The sequence below is a fragment of the Leiobunum rupestre genome, chromosome 3, assembly GCF_980474605.1.
Source record: "Leiobunum rupestre chromosome 3, qqLeiRupe1.1.hap1, whole genome shotgun sequence".
Taxonomy (NCBI): domain Eukaryota; kingdom Metazoa; phylum Arthropoda; class Arachnida; order Opiliones; family Sclerosomatidae; genus Leiobunum; species Leiobunum rupestre.
Genome location: NC_143386.1, coordinates 22,901,328 through 22,914,183, shown reverse-complemented (window position 1 = coordinate 22,914,183; position 12,856 = coordinate 22,901,328). Strand labels below are relative to the sequence as shown.

Sequence of the window (12,856 nt, the reverse complement as noted above, 5' to 3'; positions counted from 1 at the left end):
TGGGGGAAAGGAGCTGGTGAACGAGAGATAAAGTATCCAGTGAATGGGGGTTGGGGGAAAGCAACCCGTGAACGGGAGAATCTGGTGAATAGAAATTCTGGTGATTAGAAATTCTGGTGATTAGAAATTCTGGTGATTGAGATGGGGGCGCGGGTGGGGGAGGAACGGGATAGGCGCGGGTGAACGGCTGGAGCCAAGCTCTTTGTGTCTATCCGGTGATTGAGAATGAAATTCTCAATCACCGGATAGACATCCCCCTCTCTGCCTTTTCAGGTGAACGCCCCTAATATTTCAGCGAAGTTTTGTCCGCGCTCAATAGCTTTAACTGTACGACGCAAAATAACCATATTACGTGACATTAGTTTTCGAATTCGCTTTTTTACTCTTACAATATACTTCGTTTGTATAATTGTTACTTTCAACCTGATGTGTATTGATGAAGTCAAGATCTCAACATACTTGTTTTTCTACTTTCGATGCCGGCTTTACTCTCTTCAAGGATTAAGTTGTGGAGGAGGAATTGTCTCGTGAACCGGAACAGCGTGCTTCTCTAAATGCCTAAATAAATTAAGTAAATCACGATATATTGTTTTACTTGATGCTTAGAAAATAGACGCAATGAAAACGAATTGAGAAGGCAACTAATAATTATTAGTATTCCTTGGTCAATATAAGTCTTGTAAGTATAAAAAAGTTTCCGTTTTTTTATCGGGTGGTACGATGTCTAAGATAATCTCATCACACTTTGTTTGAAAGTAATAGATTACTTGGAACAAGGACACGTATGATTTTTCATTCTGACATGTTATTCATTAAATTAAAAAAAAACCCTTTTTTATAACATTGCCCGTTGATGCTAGAGCTATATTTCTTGGTGAAGGCAATCGTAATGCTAAAAGAGCTTTCCAATTGTTTAGAAGAGCTAATTTAATAGAAGACCTAATCACCGCACTGTCCTCTGAGTGGTTCGTGAATTGTGACTTTGAATTTTATGGTAATATATTTCCGAAGACCGGGTTATCATCCCATAAACATGGAAGATATCGTTCGGGCTTACTTTGCTGCTTACCCTCGAGCAAGCGTTATGATCGCTAGCAACGATTTAGGGTGGTCAAGGAGTTACGTCTGGAGAGTTCTTGACTACCACTTTCATCCTTCCTGAGAAACTCTCCATCAATTCTTTAGCCGGTTGGCTTGAGAACCTCTAGTGTTGTTAGTTCTTTCGATTTAAACTGACATTCAAATTACTATCGAAATTTGCACGGAGTGTTGTCATGATAATAAACCTTTCTAAATGCATCGTAACATTAAGGTATGCCTTGAAAATTTCGCAGTAATTGAGTAAATTGTGACACGTTTTAGATAGTTAATATTAAAGGTATTTACTTTAAAAAGGTGATTTGAATTCGAGGGAAGTAATTTTTACAAGTTAAGGAAAAAGTGGCAAAATTTATGGGTTAAAAGAATGAGTAAATTTTTTTACGAATAAAACTAACATAAAGTCCAAATTAATACTACGTTTTTGAAATTAGCAATTTTTTTACACCTTAAGAACTAAAACGATTTTTGTATATGGTGAAGAATTACTCCTTAATTAGCACAACTTATCGAAGAAATAGTTTGTCTATAGCTTTCTAGCGGACGTTGAGGCGACGACCCGTAGGAGACACTTGGAGGCAGTCATTGCAGATTAACGAGTCGGGGCTTTGTTTATCTTGACAAACGACGAAGACTTTTACAGAAAAACGTCAGAATTGTCGTTTTTGCTCTAAGTTAATTGAAAAAAATTAATTGTTTTTTAAATCCTTAAAAACGATTAAATTTTAGTCGCTCTTCCAAAGTAAAGGACATCACCTTTACTTTTTACTTAAATATTTAGAAAAACTAACTGGTATCCGCCAATTTTAGTTACTCGTTAACTAATATCTTAAACACGTAATGCGTAAGCTGTTAAAGTTATAGGATCATTTTTGATAGTTTTGTAAACTTCCATAAGTTCTTTATTCGATTTTATAAAACAATTCAGTGTGATTAATAACGAAAATAAATCAAAATTGTGTTACCTTGAAGCGACTAAATCAACTTCATATTCCTCTCAGCACCTGTCTTTCTTTAAAGAAAGATATTCTTGGCTAGATATTCGTAGCGTAGTTGGGATAGGAAATTTAAAATAAGATTTTTTTAAATAAATATATCATTTTCTGCTTTTAATATTTTCTTTATAATTTCATTCGTTGTTTAATTGGCAATAAAATCATTTGTAAAATTGGCACGAATTTCACGTAACTCCACTCATAGTAACAGATCAAAACAATCAAATTCTAAAATCGTGAACTATCTTAACACTAGAACATTGAAATTGAAGAGATTATCAATCGACAACTGTTAAGCCTTTATCCGCGTTAATTTCTTGCTGATTCATTGCTTTCAAGAAAGTTTGTACGATGAACATAAAGTTAGTAATAACAATAACTAACACGAATTTGATTCGGATGACGGAAGATAATTTTGATATTATAGAGATGCGAAGGCGGGGCTCTAATTGAATAACTATTCTAGTTTCCCGAGGAAATACTTTATTATAAAGTTACGCACCATTTCATTAGCTTTTCAGCACAGTTTTCGTTAATTATTTTAGCGATGAAGGTATAAGTTTCCCGGGTGTACATTAAATGGATATTTTTTCATCCTGGACGTAGATCTAGATTTAAAATTCCAGCCTGTGCCACGTTACCAACATTTTGGAATCATTCCCCGCTCCTAACAAAATGTTGCAGTGTTTTTATATCCATACGCAAAGTCGGAATTTTTTTAATTATGAATCTTATCAAAATTATAATTATTCTTTTAATAACAAACAAAATAATTAATGTAATAGTTTATTAAAAATTCATTATCACTGATAATCGTAAAAACATTTGAATCAACTGAATGCGACGTGGATGGGTAGACTCAAGCGCTTGATGAGCGTAAAAATACTAAAATGGGTACCTCAACATGGCTTTCTGTTTGATTTAATCTAAAAACTGTTGGAACAGTGCTTGGACTAAAAATCGAAAGCTTATAATAATTGTTATTCAATGATGCTAAAAATTGATTATTGAAACTTAATTGGAAAAAATTCGATGAGGCCTGATAAATTTCGAATGGTTTGGTGACCAGCCCGTTTGTAATTTTTTTAATGAAAAGTGATTACTCTTAGACAGCACCGATTTTTAAATTTTACCATGGGCTTATATGCACTTAAGTTTCAAATTTAAAATTTCTGAAAAAAAGGTTCAGGCCAATTCAAAATCTGCGTAAATTTAGTCTAACATGTACACTCTGTTTAAAAAGTCTTCGACAGGTGAAATTTTTGCCCTCTTTTTAATTCTGCTAGAAAACTATAATAGATAGATCGATGAAAACAATTGCAACTATTATTTATTTTCCAATATTTTTCGTTATTTATCGGTTTCGTCCACCAAAAATTAATAGTTTTGGCAGCTACCGTCAAAACTCATTTTTGACAACTTTTTAAATATTGGTTCTACGGCACTGACTCACGCGTTTTTGAATTCACAATGGTCGATTCATATTTCGAAAGTGGAAAAATATTCCCTCTACAACCAACGGTTGAGAAGTTATCGCGTTTTCAAACTTTCGTTGAAATTGGGAAACACCTAAAATGCACCAAGCGATTATTAATAACGTAACTTCGACAGCGATCCAACAGCATGTTTAATTAAAGGCTGGTTTAAAATTGTGGTAACCATTATTATAAACAATATCTAACGCAAATAGCTTTTTAAAAGCTTTAGCGTATAAAAAAGGATATTCCTAAAATCACTTGCCAAGTTGTTCTTGGGATTTGTTTTTTTTTTTAAACCGGCCTTTAATTAAATATATTTTCAATGTTATTGAATCGCTGTCGAAGTTGCGTTATTAATAATCGCTTGATGCATTTTAGGTGTTTCCCAATTTCAAGGAAAGTTTGTAAACGCGATAACTTCTCAACCGTTGGTTGTATAGGGAAATTTTTTCCACTTTCTAAATATGAATCGACCATTGTTAATTCAAAAACGCGCGAGTCAGTACCGTAGAACCAATATTTAAAAAGTTGTCAAAAATTAGTTTTGACGGTAGCTGCCAAAACTATTAATTTTTGGTGGACGAAACCTATAAATAACGAAAGATATTGGCAAATAAATAATAGTTGCAATTGGTTTCATCGATCTGTATATAGTTTTCTAGCAGAATTAAAAAGAGGGCAAAAATTTCACCTGTCGAAGACTTTTTAAACAGAGTGTACAAAGTGGAAAGTAAGTGCGTAACTTTGGCCAGTAGCGTGCATAATTAGCGAGACAATTAATAATTTGTGCATCTTTGGTCAGATGCTATTATAGATCTAATATATCTGCTTAATTTTATCTAACATTCAATAAATTGGTAGCGATATTTTTATAAGGTGAGACATATATTTCATTTATTTTAACGTCCATTTCAGTTTAATGAAAAATAATACTTTTTATTTGGATGATAACAAAACATTAACGCCTTAATTTTAAATCGATTCTAAATCAATTCGATTTTTTTTTCAAATAACAAAGATCATCTAATATTTTAAAGACCCACCCTTCCTACACACAAACAGACCTTATTTTTCGAACAGATATATTAGCTCTATAGCGAAGAAAATATTTAATCAATTTCATAAGAATGATGCATCTGAGAGTGTCGCAGCGAATCTGGACAGCTGCAGTGAAATTTTTAATAGTTTGGTCCTCACTGGCGTCGCTTTTTCTAACGTGGGTTATATATTTAATAATTAATTTATTATTTCTAAACGGCATTCGCCACAAACAATCGCAAATTAATCTTGGACCTTTGATATCCAGCAGCGGTTTTGTGCTGTCGTTTTTTTATTTCTGTTTAAATAGGAAATGTTTGTTAAGGATTTACTCTGATGTTATTCTCAGGGCAAATTCAATTGATAAGAAAATAGTAGATATATTTATGTTACGGTTTGTGATGATACTTATAATAGCCGTTATATTTTCATGTTGTATGACTTTTTATTATGTAACCAACATTAGCGAAACCTTAACTAAAAACCACCAGCCCAATAGATTAAACTTAACTTGTTTCGGTTGTAAGAAATATCATAAAGAGCACATTTTGGTATTCAACAGTTTAAATATCCCGGCAGTTGTCGGAATTGGAATTGGGCAGGTATTGTTGTACTGTTTTTTAACCAACATTGTAGCCGAAATTTTTAAAAATAACGTGAAAAGACTTTCCATAAATCAAGAATCTTTTTGTTTCTTTTCATTTCGAAAACAAATGGCGGACATTAGAGCCGTGGTTAACGAAATGAACAAAATTTTCGCGAATGTAGTGTTCGTCTGGTTTACAGTTACACTGTTCACGTGTAGTCATTGCGTAAGTGTAGGTTTAGGGAAATCCACTAATAACTACTTCTCGTTTATTTCAATCTATCTGAAAGATTTGGCGCTACTGATGTTACTAATATTCCACGCGTCGAAATTGCCCGAGGAATATGATCGTGTTTTTGATGTTCTACCCGCTTTTACGGGCGAAGAAAATTCGAAGCAAATATTACTGTTGTACTGCGAATTGCTCTCTAGGAAACTGTACTTCAGAGCGGGATCCTGCTTCTCTATCTCCCAGAAGATATTGTTGTCTTTCATCGGTTTGGGTATTTCGTATACTGTGGTTTTCGTTCAGTTTAATCCAGAAGCCGTAGTGCGGTTACAAAGTTCAGTTTCAAAAGAATAACTGTACCGAAGTATGAACAATGTTTAATGTTACTTAAAGATTTTCGCTTATTGCGCGAGATTGCACTGATTTTGCTGTTTTGACACTTTAAATGTAGATTTAGTTCCTGATATCAATATTATTAAAAGCAATTAATCATGAGTTTAGTTATTTCATTATTTAAATTAACAACGCTTTCACAGGAGATCGACTTAGTAATCAAACTCTCAGTTTAATGTTCACTGTAGAATAATCCGTTACAAGTTATCGATAGATAATCAGTGCCGCCATGCTTTTTAAATAGAAGAAGTGCATGTTTGGAAAATTACGAGCATTTTATTACCCAAAACTCTCTCTCAAAGGAACTTACGTCGAAATGTAAAAGGTTTTTGTGGTATCTTTTAATACTTTTCTCAATATATTGTGATATTGTGTGAAAATTATAAATTAATTGATTATTGGAAATAATAAAGTTATATTTACGAGAAAATTAACATAAATATTTTTAGGACAAAAATTAAGACTATTTACGAAGAAATACCGTGAATGAGAGACAAAAAATAATAAAGGTAAAATTATTTTTAATCTATAAAATACGAGACGTTTCAAGCCGTGGCTCGTCATTCAGTCTGATTACAAGTTAAAAATCATACACTTAGATAACGTTAAAAGCATGTACATACATTCCGCAGAGAGAAGTCCAAAAACATTGTGACCAACTACAACGAACCATCTTAAAAGCAAAGATTGGCGAAATCAGAACCATCATAAGCGAGGTGAATCGTGAAATTGTGAATAGTGTACAACGCTTCTACATTGCGGTAGATTTCCAAACAGGCGAAGAAATCAGACGCTGGATATCAACTAACTACAACCTTATGTTTAAAGACATTAGTGACAAGCAGAGACGTAAGTTTGAAATGTTACATCGGGCCGACATGTTATCAAAAGTAAATGCCCTACCCCGACCCCCGGTTCTCAATACCGACAATGTCGTAAACCTATCTAGTGTTACCCTTGATGACAATGAAATCAAGGTGCTTAGCTTGGGCCTTAACTTTATCCCTAAACCAAAATACATCAACCATCTGAATATCGCGGTAGAGATTGAAAAACTTTTTATTTAAAACACAAATAATTTTAACGATAACCAAATTAGCGACAACTGTCACATCGTCACCCAAGAACTCAAAACATACAACCACAACTCCATCCAAGATAACTTACTTAGGGATTTTAGACTAAGCCTTAAATCATTAGCCAACCGTAATAATATAGTTATAGTTCCTGCCGATAAAGGAGGAAAAATCACCATCTTAGATAGGGACTGCTACATCTCCAAATTAAACTCTGTAATCAACGATGACGACTATATTGAAAATAAGAAATATAGTATACTGAAACAAACCCGTGACATCACAAATTTCACCATCGAACTAGAGAAAAAGGGTGAACTTAATAACAAACAAAAATTCGCACTTCGTGTCAATGACCCTCGTATTCCACATTTAAAAGGTTATGTCAAACTTCATAAAGTAAATAATCCCATGCGTGTTGAAGATAAGAAACGTTATCGGCTTTTTCCCGTTTCGTTTTTTAACAGGTTAAAATGTTAAATGTAAATAAGATATTCTTTTTAATTATTGCTAATCTTGTTTATTATTTTTTAACCTTATATATATATATATATATATATATATATATATATCCGCTCAACAGCGTTTATAGTAGCATTATATTCTGTCATTCCATCTTGTACAGTATTCATTATTAATATGTTTTAATTAATAAACGTTTGTTATTTTAATTAATGTATTATGACTTCTTATTAGTTTCGTCAGTTTAGTGTAGTGCAGGCTTTGCTGTTAACATTGGTGTTTAGAAACTCCAATAATGCGTCCTATTGTTGATATGTCAGCTGCCCCCACGCGCAATCTTGCCATACACCTCGCTTTGATATTTGATACCCTTGTAGATACCAATAGATCCATTAAGAACTCGTTTGATTTTATAGACAAACTTCACAACTTAGATTTTAGTGACAATTGTTTTATGGTTAGTTTTGATGTTGTAGGTCTTTATCCTAACACCCCAATAGATGTTTTTTCCCCTGTGGAATCTCAGCAAAGAAGAACTTAATACCTTTCTAGATAATATCAATAGTAAACACCCCAAAATCAAATTCACGCTAGAGATCGAAAACAATAATGTTTTACCTTTTTTGAACATTTTAATAGATAGAACAAAAAATCGAAATAACCCTGACCATTACTTATATCAAAAGTCCACCCATTCACTAAAAATTTCTAAATTATAATTCCTACCATGCACACCATGTCAAAAATGGCATAATTAAAAGTCAAAATTTCCGCTTAAATAAAATCTCAACGAATCCAATGAAGGATATTTGTATAATTAAAAAACAATTTGAATCAAGCCAGTTCCCCACCAAAACACTAAATAAATTCCTCCATGTATGTACCCCGATGGTCAATCCCCCAACAGATAAATCCAAAGATAATTGGTTATTTCTTCCATATTACAAAGGTCTTAATGAAATACTAACGAGAAAACTTAGGACGTTTAACATCAAAATTATAAATAAAAAAGCCAAAAACCTGGGTGGTACACTACTAAAGTGGGAACGGAATGAACCAAAAAAAGAAAACAACCCATCCGAGACAGTTGGCGTAGTATATAAAATTGAGTGATCCGCGTGCAATGCAGTCTATATAGGCGAAACCGGCAGAAAATTAAAACTAAGGGTAAATGAACACAAACGTGATGTCACCAAAAAGATTTCAACGAATGCCTTTTACATCCATTTAAAAAATAACCCATCGCACACTATTAATTGGGATAACGTAACTATTCTAGCCAAAGAAAACGAATATTTTAAAAGGAAGATAACAGAAAGTATATACATTAAGAAATTTAATAACAATTTTAATCTAGAATTAGCATAACATTAAAAAACAATTGGAACATCGATAAACTCCTAAAATTCAAAATTAGGTAATCCCCCATTGTAAGCTTATATTACCGACCTGTATATTTTGTGACTGCGCCAACTGTATCTGTTAGGAACCACAAAAAAAAAACCCCACCAGGTCACTTTTGCGTTGCATCTCTCTGCGGAATGTATGTACATGCTTTTAACGTTATATAAGTGTATGATTTTTAACTTCTTATCAGACTGAATGACGAGCCACGGCTTGAAACATCTCGTATTTTATAGATTAAAAATAATTTTACCTTTATTATTTTTTGTCTCTCATTCACGGTATTTCTTCGTAAATAGTCTTAATTTTTGTCCTATATTTTAACCGTGAATACAAATTAGTATGGACCTTTACATAAATATTTATTTATAAAATAATTCGATATTTAGTTTTGAACTGGTTTATTATTAATAATTTTTTTTTTGAACAAAGCTTTATTTATTTTGCCCCCTAGGAACTGATATAAACACCCGTATTCTGCGCTTAAGGTAAGTTGAACGTCATCTTGACTAAGAGCTTTCATTGGGCGGAACGCTGACGACCCCCGCGTTTCACCCCTCTTGACTAAGAGACCTGATTAGCGGGATCTGAGTGAGTCAAAGTCACATGTTACGCGTTTGCCGGAAGAAATATTTCATTGCCATCTATTTTAGCATAACTCAAAGCTCATAATAAAGTGCCATCTATTTGGAGAAAAAAACCCAAAAACAAATACTGCCATCTACAGCGTGACCGCCAAACGTAATTTGACCTTGATTTGACTGCCATCTACAGCATGACCTACAAACGTAATTTGACTGCCATCTATAGCGTGACCTACAAACGTAATTTTACTGCCATCTATGCAAATCATCTCGAACTTTAATATTTTCCGCCACCTGTTACGTAAGTCTCTAAACACATGAAATTTCACATGCTGCAGCCGGCATGACTAATGTTTAATTGCAATTTTCATAGGATTTAGAATTAACATATAATAATGGTGCTAATATTCATCCAATTACCATTAATTTAATTCAATGAAATCATAGGCATAAAATACAATATTAAAATGAAACAATGATTATTCTTTCTATTTATGGTATAACACTTGGTATTTAAAGCCAGTATGACATACAAATTTCTTCTTTAATAAATTTTGCTGTGATAATAAAAAAAATCTTGTTTTATTACTATTTCCTATGGGGCCTAAGTCAAGAAAGAAAACAATCATGAAGAAATCGAAGTACTTGCACCTAGGGCCGTACAGAGGGGGGAAATCCCCAGGGCCCAACTGAAAAGGGCCCATGAGGTACAGAAAGGGGGCCCACTCAAAAACATCAAGGGGGAAGACCTGGGAAAATAAATTTAGAGATCTAGGGAAAAAAATCCAGGGTCGAAGGGGATGCAAATCAAAGGGCCCACCAGTATCTTTAGCCCCGGGGGCCCAGCAAACCTCTGCACGACCCTGCTTGTATCGAAGATGGAGGATGATGGGTTTGCTGCATTGAGAAGCCATAATGGAGGGGCTATAACATCCGCTTAATCAGGGTTCGTACAAAATTTCCGGTATTAAATTCCCTGACATTTCCAGGTTTTCCCTGACTAAATTGCCAAATTTCCCTGACCATTTTTGTAGAATAAATTTATGTTTTGAGGTAAAATCTTGAAATATGTTAATTGTGTATTTTTAATACATTTTTCAAAAATTTATTTGTCGGATTTGTTTTTGGGGTCATTTTAAAATTCCCTCACTATTTTGGACCATTTTCAATTTCCCTGACTATTCCCTGACCATTGGGAATCATTTTAAAATTCCCTGACTTTTCCCTGACCTTTTGGAAACCTTTTAAAATTCCCTGACTTTTCCCTGACCTTTTGGAAACATTTTAAAATTCCCTGACTTTTCCAGGTTTTCCAGGTATTCCAGGTCGTGTACGAACCCTGTTAATCTGAATTATGGGACATCATCACTAACTGTGATAATTAAGTTGGACGAAACAACAGACAGCCTGAAAAAATTAGGACAGAGCTGCTAATGTTACTGTGAAGTTGCGAGAAACAGATGGACGATCTTCATCGGATGTGCCTGAATTAACTCCAACGGAGGAGAGCATTAGCCCTTTCGTAACTAACGTCACATATAAATTAAGGGATACCAGGGAGTATCGTTTCCACTCTTCCCCAAGAGACACCAGTTCCTTCTGGAAGTAACGAGTACGACCATTAAAAATCTAATATACTAATTAACAATAGGTTACCAACATGCAATTCATGCTTAGCAATTCATAGTTCCAAAGAAATAGCTAGCTACTTAGGTAGCCATAAATGTAACAAAAATGAGTACCGAAATTAAAACATATGTAAAAACCAATAGGTTAAGTCATTGAAAAGGCCAACCAAAAACATATAAGATGTCAAAAAAAAACAGTGTACATGCACAATATTCCACAATCAAAATATGATAAAATTCCAAGTAAAAATGAAATTGAATAAATTAAAGAAAATAACAAACATGCGAGAAATTAATAGAAATTTGTTTTTAACACATACCCCCCTAAAACCCATTCTTTCAATGAATAACGCACAGCAATGACTAGAAATATCTTTCTCCAAAAGATCTGAACACCTTGTAATATTAGAATGTCTTTCAAAGGAGTACCACTGTCCCTGCGCAGTTTGGGGAGTTGAAATTTTTCCCTGCACTTCGAATGTAAGGCACTTAATTGACAAAACATCTTTATCCGGGGGCAGCAATGGTTATTCAGTCACCAACTTCGTGGATTTGTTTAATGCTGTGGCCCATGACATAAGTTGCCAATCCGGGTCCAGTGAGGTTGTTCCTTCCGCTGATACGGCTTTGAACGAACAAGGTGAAGAAAGTCATTAGAGCTCCATTGCATATATTTTCTTTGATCACGATGGAGAGACGATTCCAAGTCCTCTTCCAATCAACAAAGAAGCAGCGTCTACTGTAAGTTGAAATCCATTAGTAACAAATATCTTTTGCCATTTGTTCATGAGAACTACCTGCTAAGATGAACGATATTGATAACCACTACAAGACTGATTTGAGAACTGGCCGCTTGGCCTTCATCAGTTGGAGGTAGGGAAACTTCCACTTGAAGCTTAACCATTTCCTACTTCTAGAGCCACCATCAAAGAAACTTCCTCTGAAACAAATGCTGGGCAGTGTGATGGACGACTTCGTGGAAGTTGAGAAGCATATTTGTCGAGATGTTGGAGAAATCCAGGATTTGCTTGCTACGATGGCATACACCTCCCTTTAATAAATGTATAAACGTTTGGGAACTATTTTGGCGAAAGTTATGGAATATCTCGCTTGTCGCGTATGTTAAATTCAACCTCGTTTGGAGTGTTAGGGTTTAGAAATGAAGTCATAACACAGGGTCACATCACCCAGCAGATATCCCACAGGCATTCTATTATGCAAGAAATCTCAGAACATACCCGAGTGACACCAAATAAATGAGTCATGGATGCAGCCTGGCCAGCCAGCAAAAAGGTTAATAATTTTCAGATGATTATCGCAGACTATTTGTACACTGATGGAATAATTGACATGTGTACAGTTCAACGCACCTACTCAAGAATTACCTCTGAAAAGTAAAACTCGGAATTAGTGTATTATATGTTGAATAAAGTCATTTGTACGTACCTTGGTTTCTTCAACGTACTCTGGTTGTGTGGGAAATGCACACATTCTAGCTATAATGGCTTCACTTACTCTTCCTGTTGCCACACTGACAGATGGTTGGCTCATCACTTTTTCGTAGCTACTTGCTCGTTGAAACAAACCAGAGCCATAAAACATCAGAGCAGCTAGAACATCCTGTTCAACATACTGCTTGTCCAATTCTTTAATATTTCGCACAAGTTACTTACATCGTCTTTCGGCACTCGATATTGTGTTAAAAACTCTATTTGGAAGTTCAAACGGATCTCGTTGCTGCCTCGTATAAATTTCGTTATCCGCTAAGCTTAATTCCGCTACAGCTGCATCTAGAACAGCAACAGCTCCAGCACGAGGCTTTTTGGGAAATAATGGGGAAAATAGCAAAGACTAAATAAATTTCAATCTTTTGAGTACTGTTGAG

General features: G+C 34.4%; 1 protein-coding gene across 2 annotated transcripts; it reads right to left on the bottom strand.

The window, feature by feature from the left end:
- Positions 1 to 10,779: 10,779 nt before the first annotated feature.
- On the bottom strand, positions 10,780 to 12,309 carry LOC149949832 (uncharacterized). 2 transcript variants are annotated; one of them, XM_090169315.1, is made up of 5 exons: positions 12,210 to 12,309; positions 11,769 to 12,022; positions 11,515 to 11,710; positions 11,292 to 11,443; positions 10,780 to 10,942 (listed from the first exon to the last, which is right to left on the bottom strand). In XM_090169315.1, the coding sequence occupies exons 2-5, from the start codon at positions 11,873 to 11,875 to the stop codon at positions 10,876 to 10,878; spliced, it is 522 nt and encodes a 173-aa protein (XP_090025441.1). In that variant the 5' UTR covers positions 11,876 to 12,022; positions 12,210 to 12,309; the 3' UTR covers positions 10,780 to 10,875. The 2 variants fall into 2 exon arrangements, with proteins under 2 accessions (XP_090025441.1, XP_090025442.1); XM_090169316.1 differs by having other exon boundaries at positions 11,515 to 11,707.
- Positions 12,310 to 12,856: the final 547 nt, after the last annotated feature.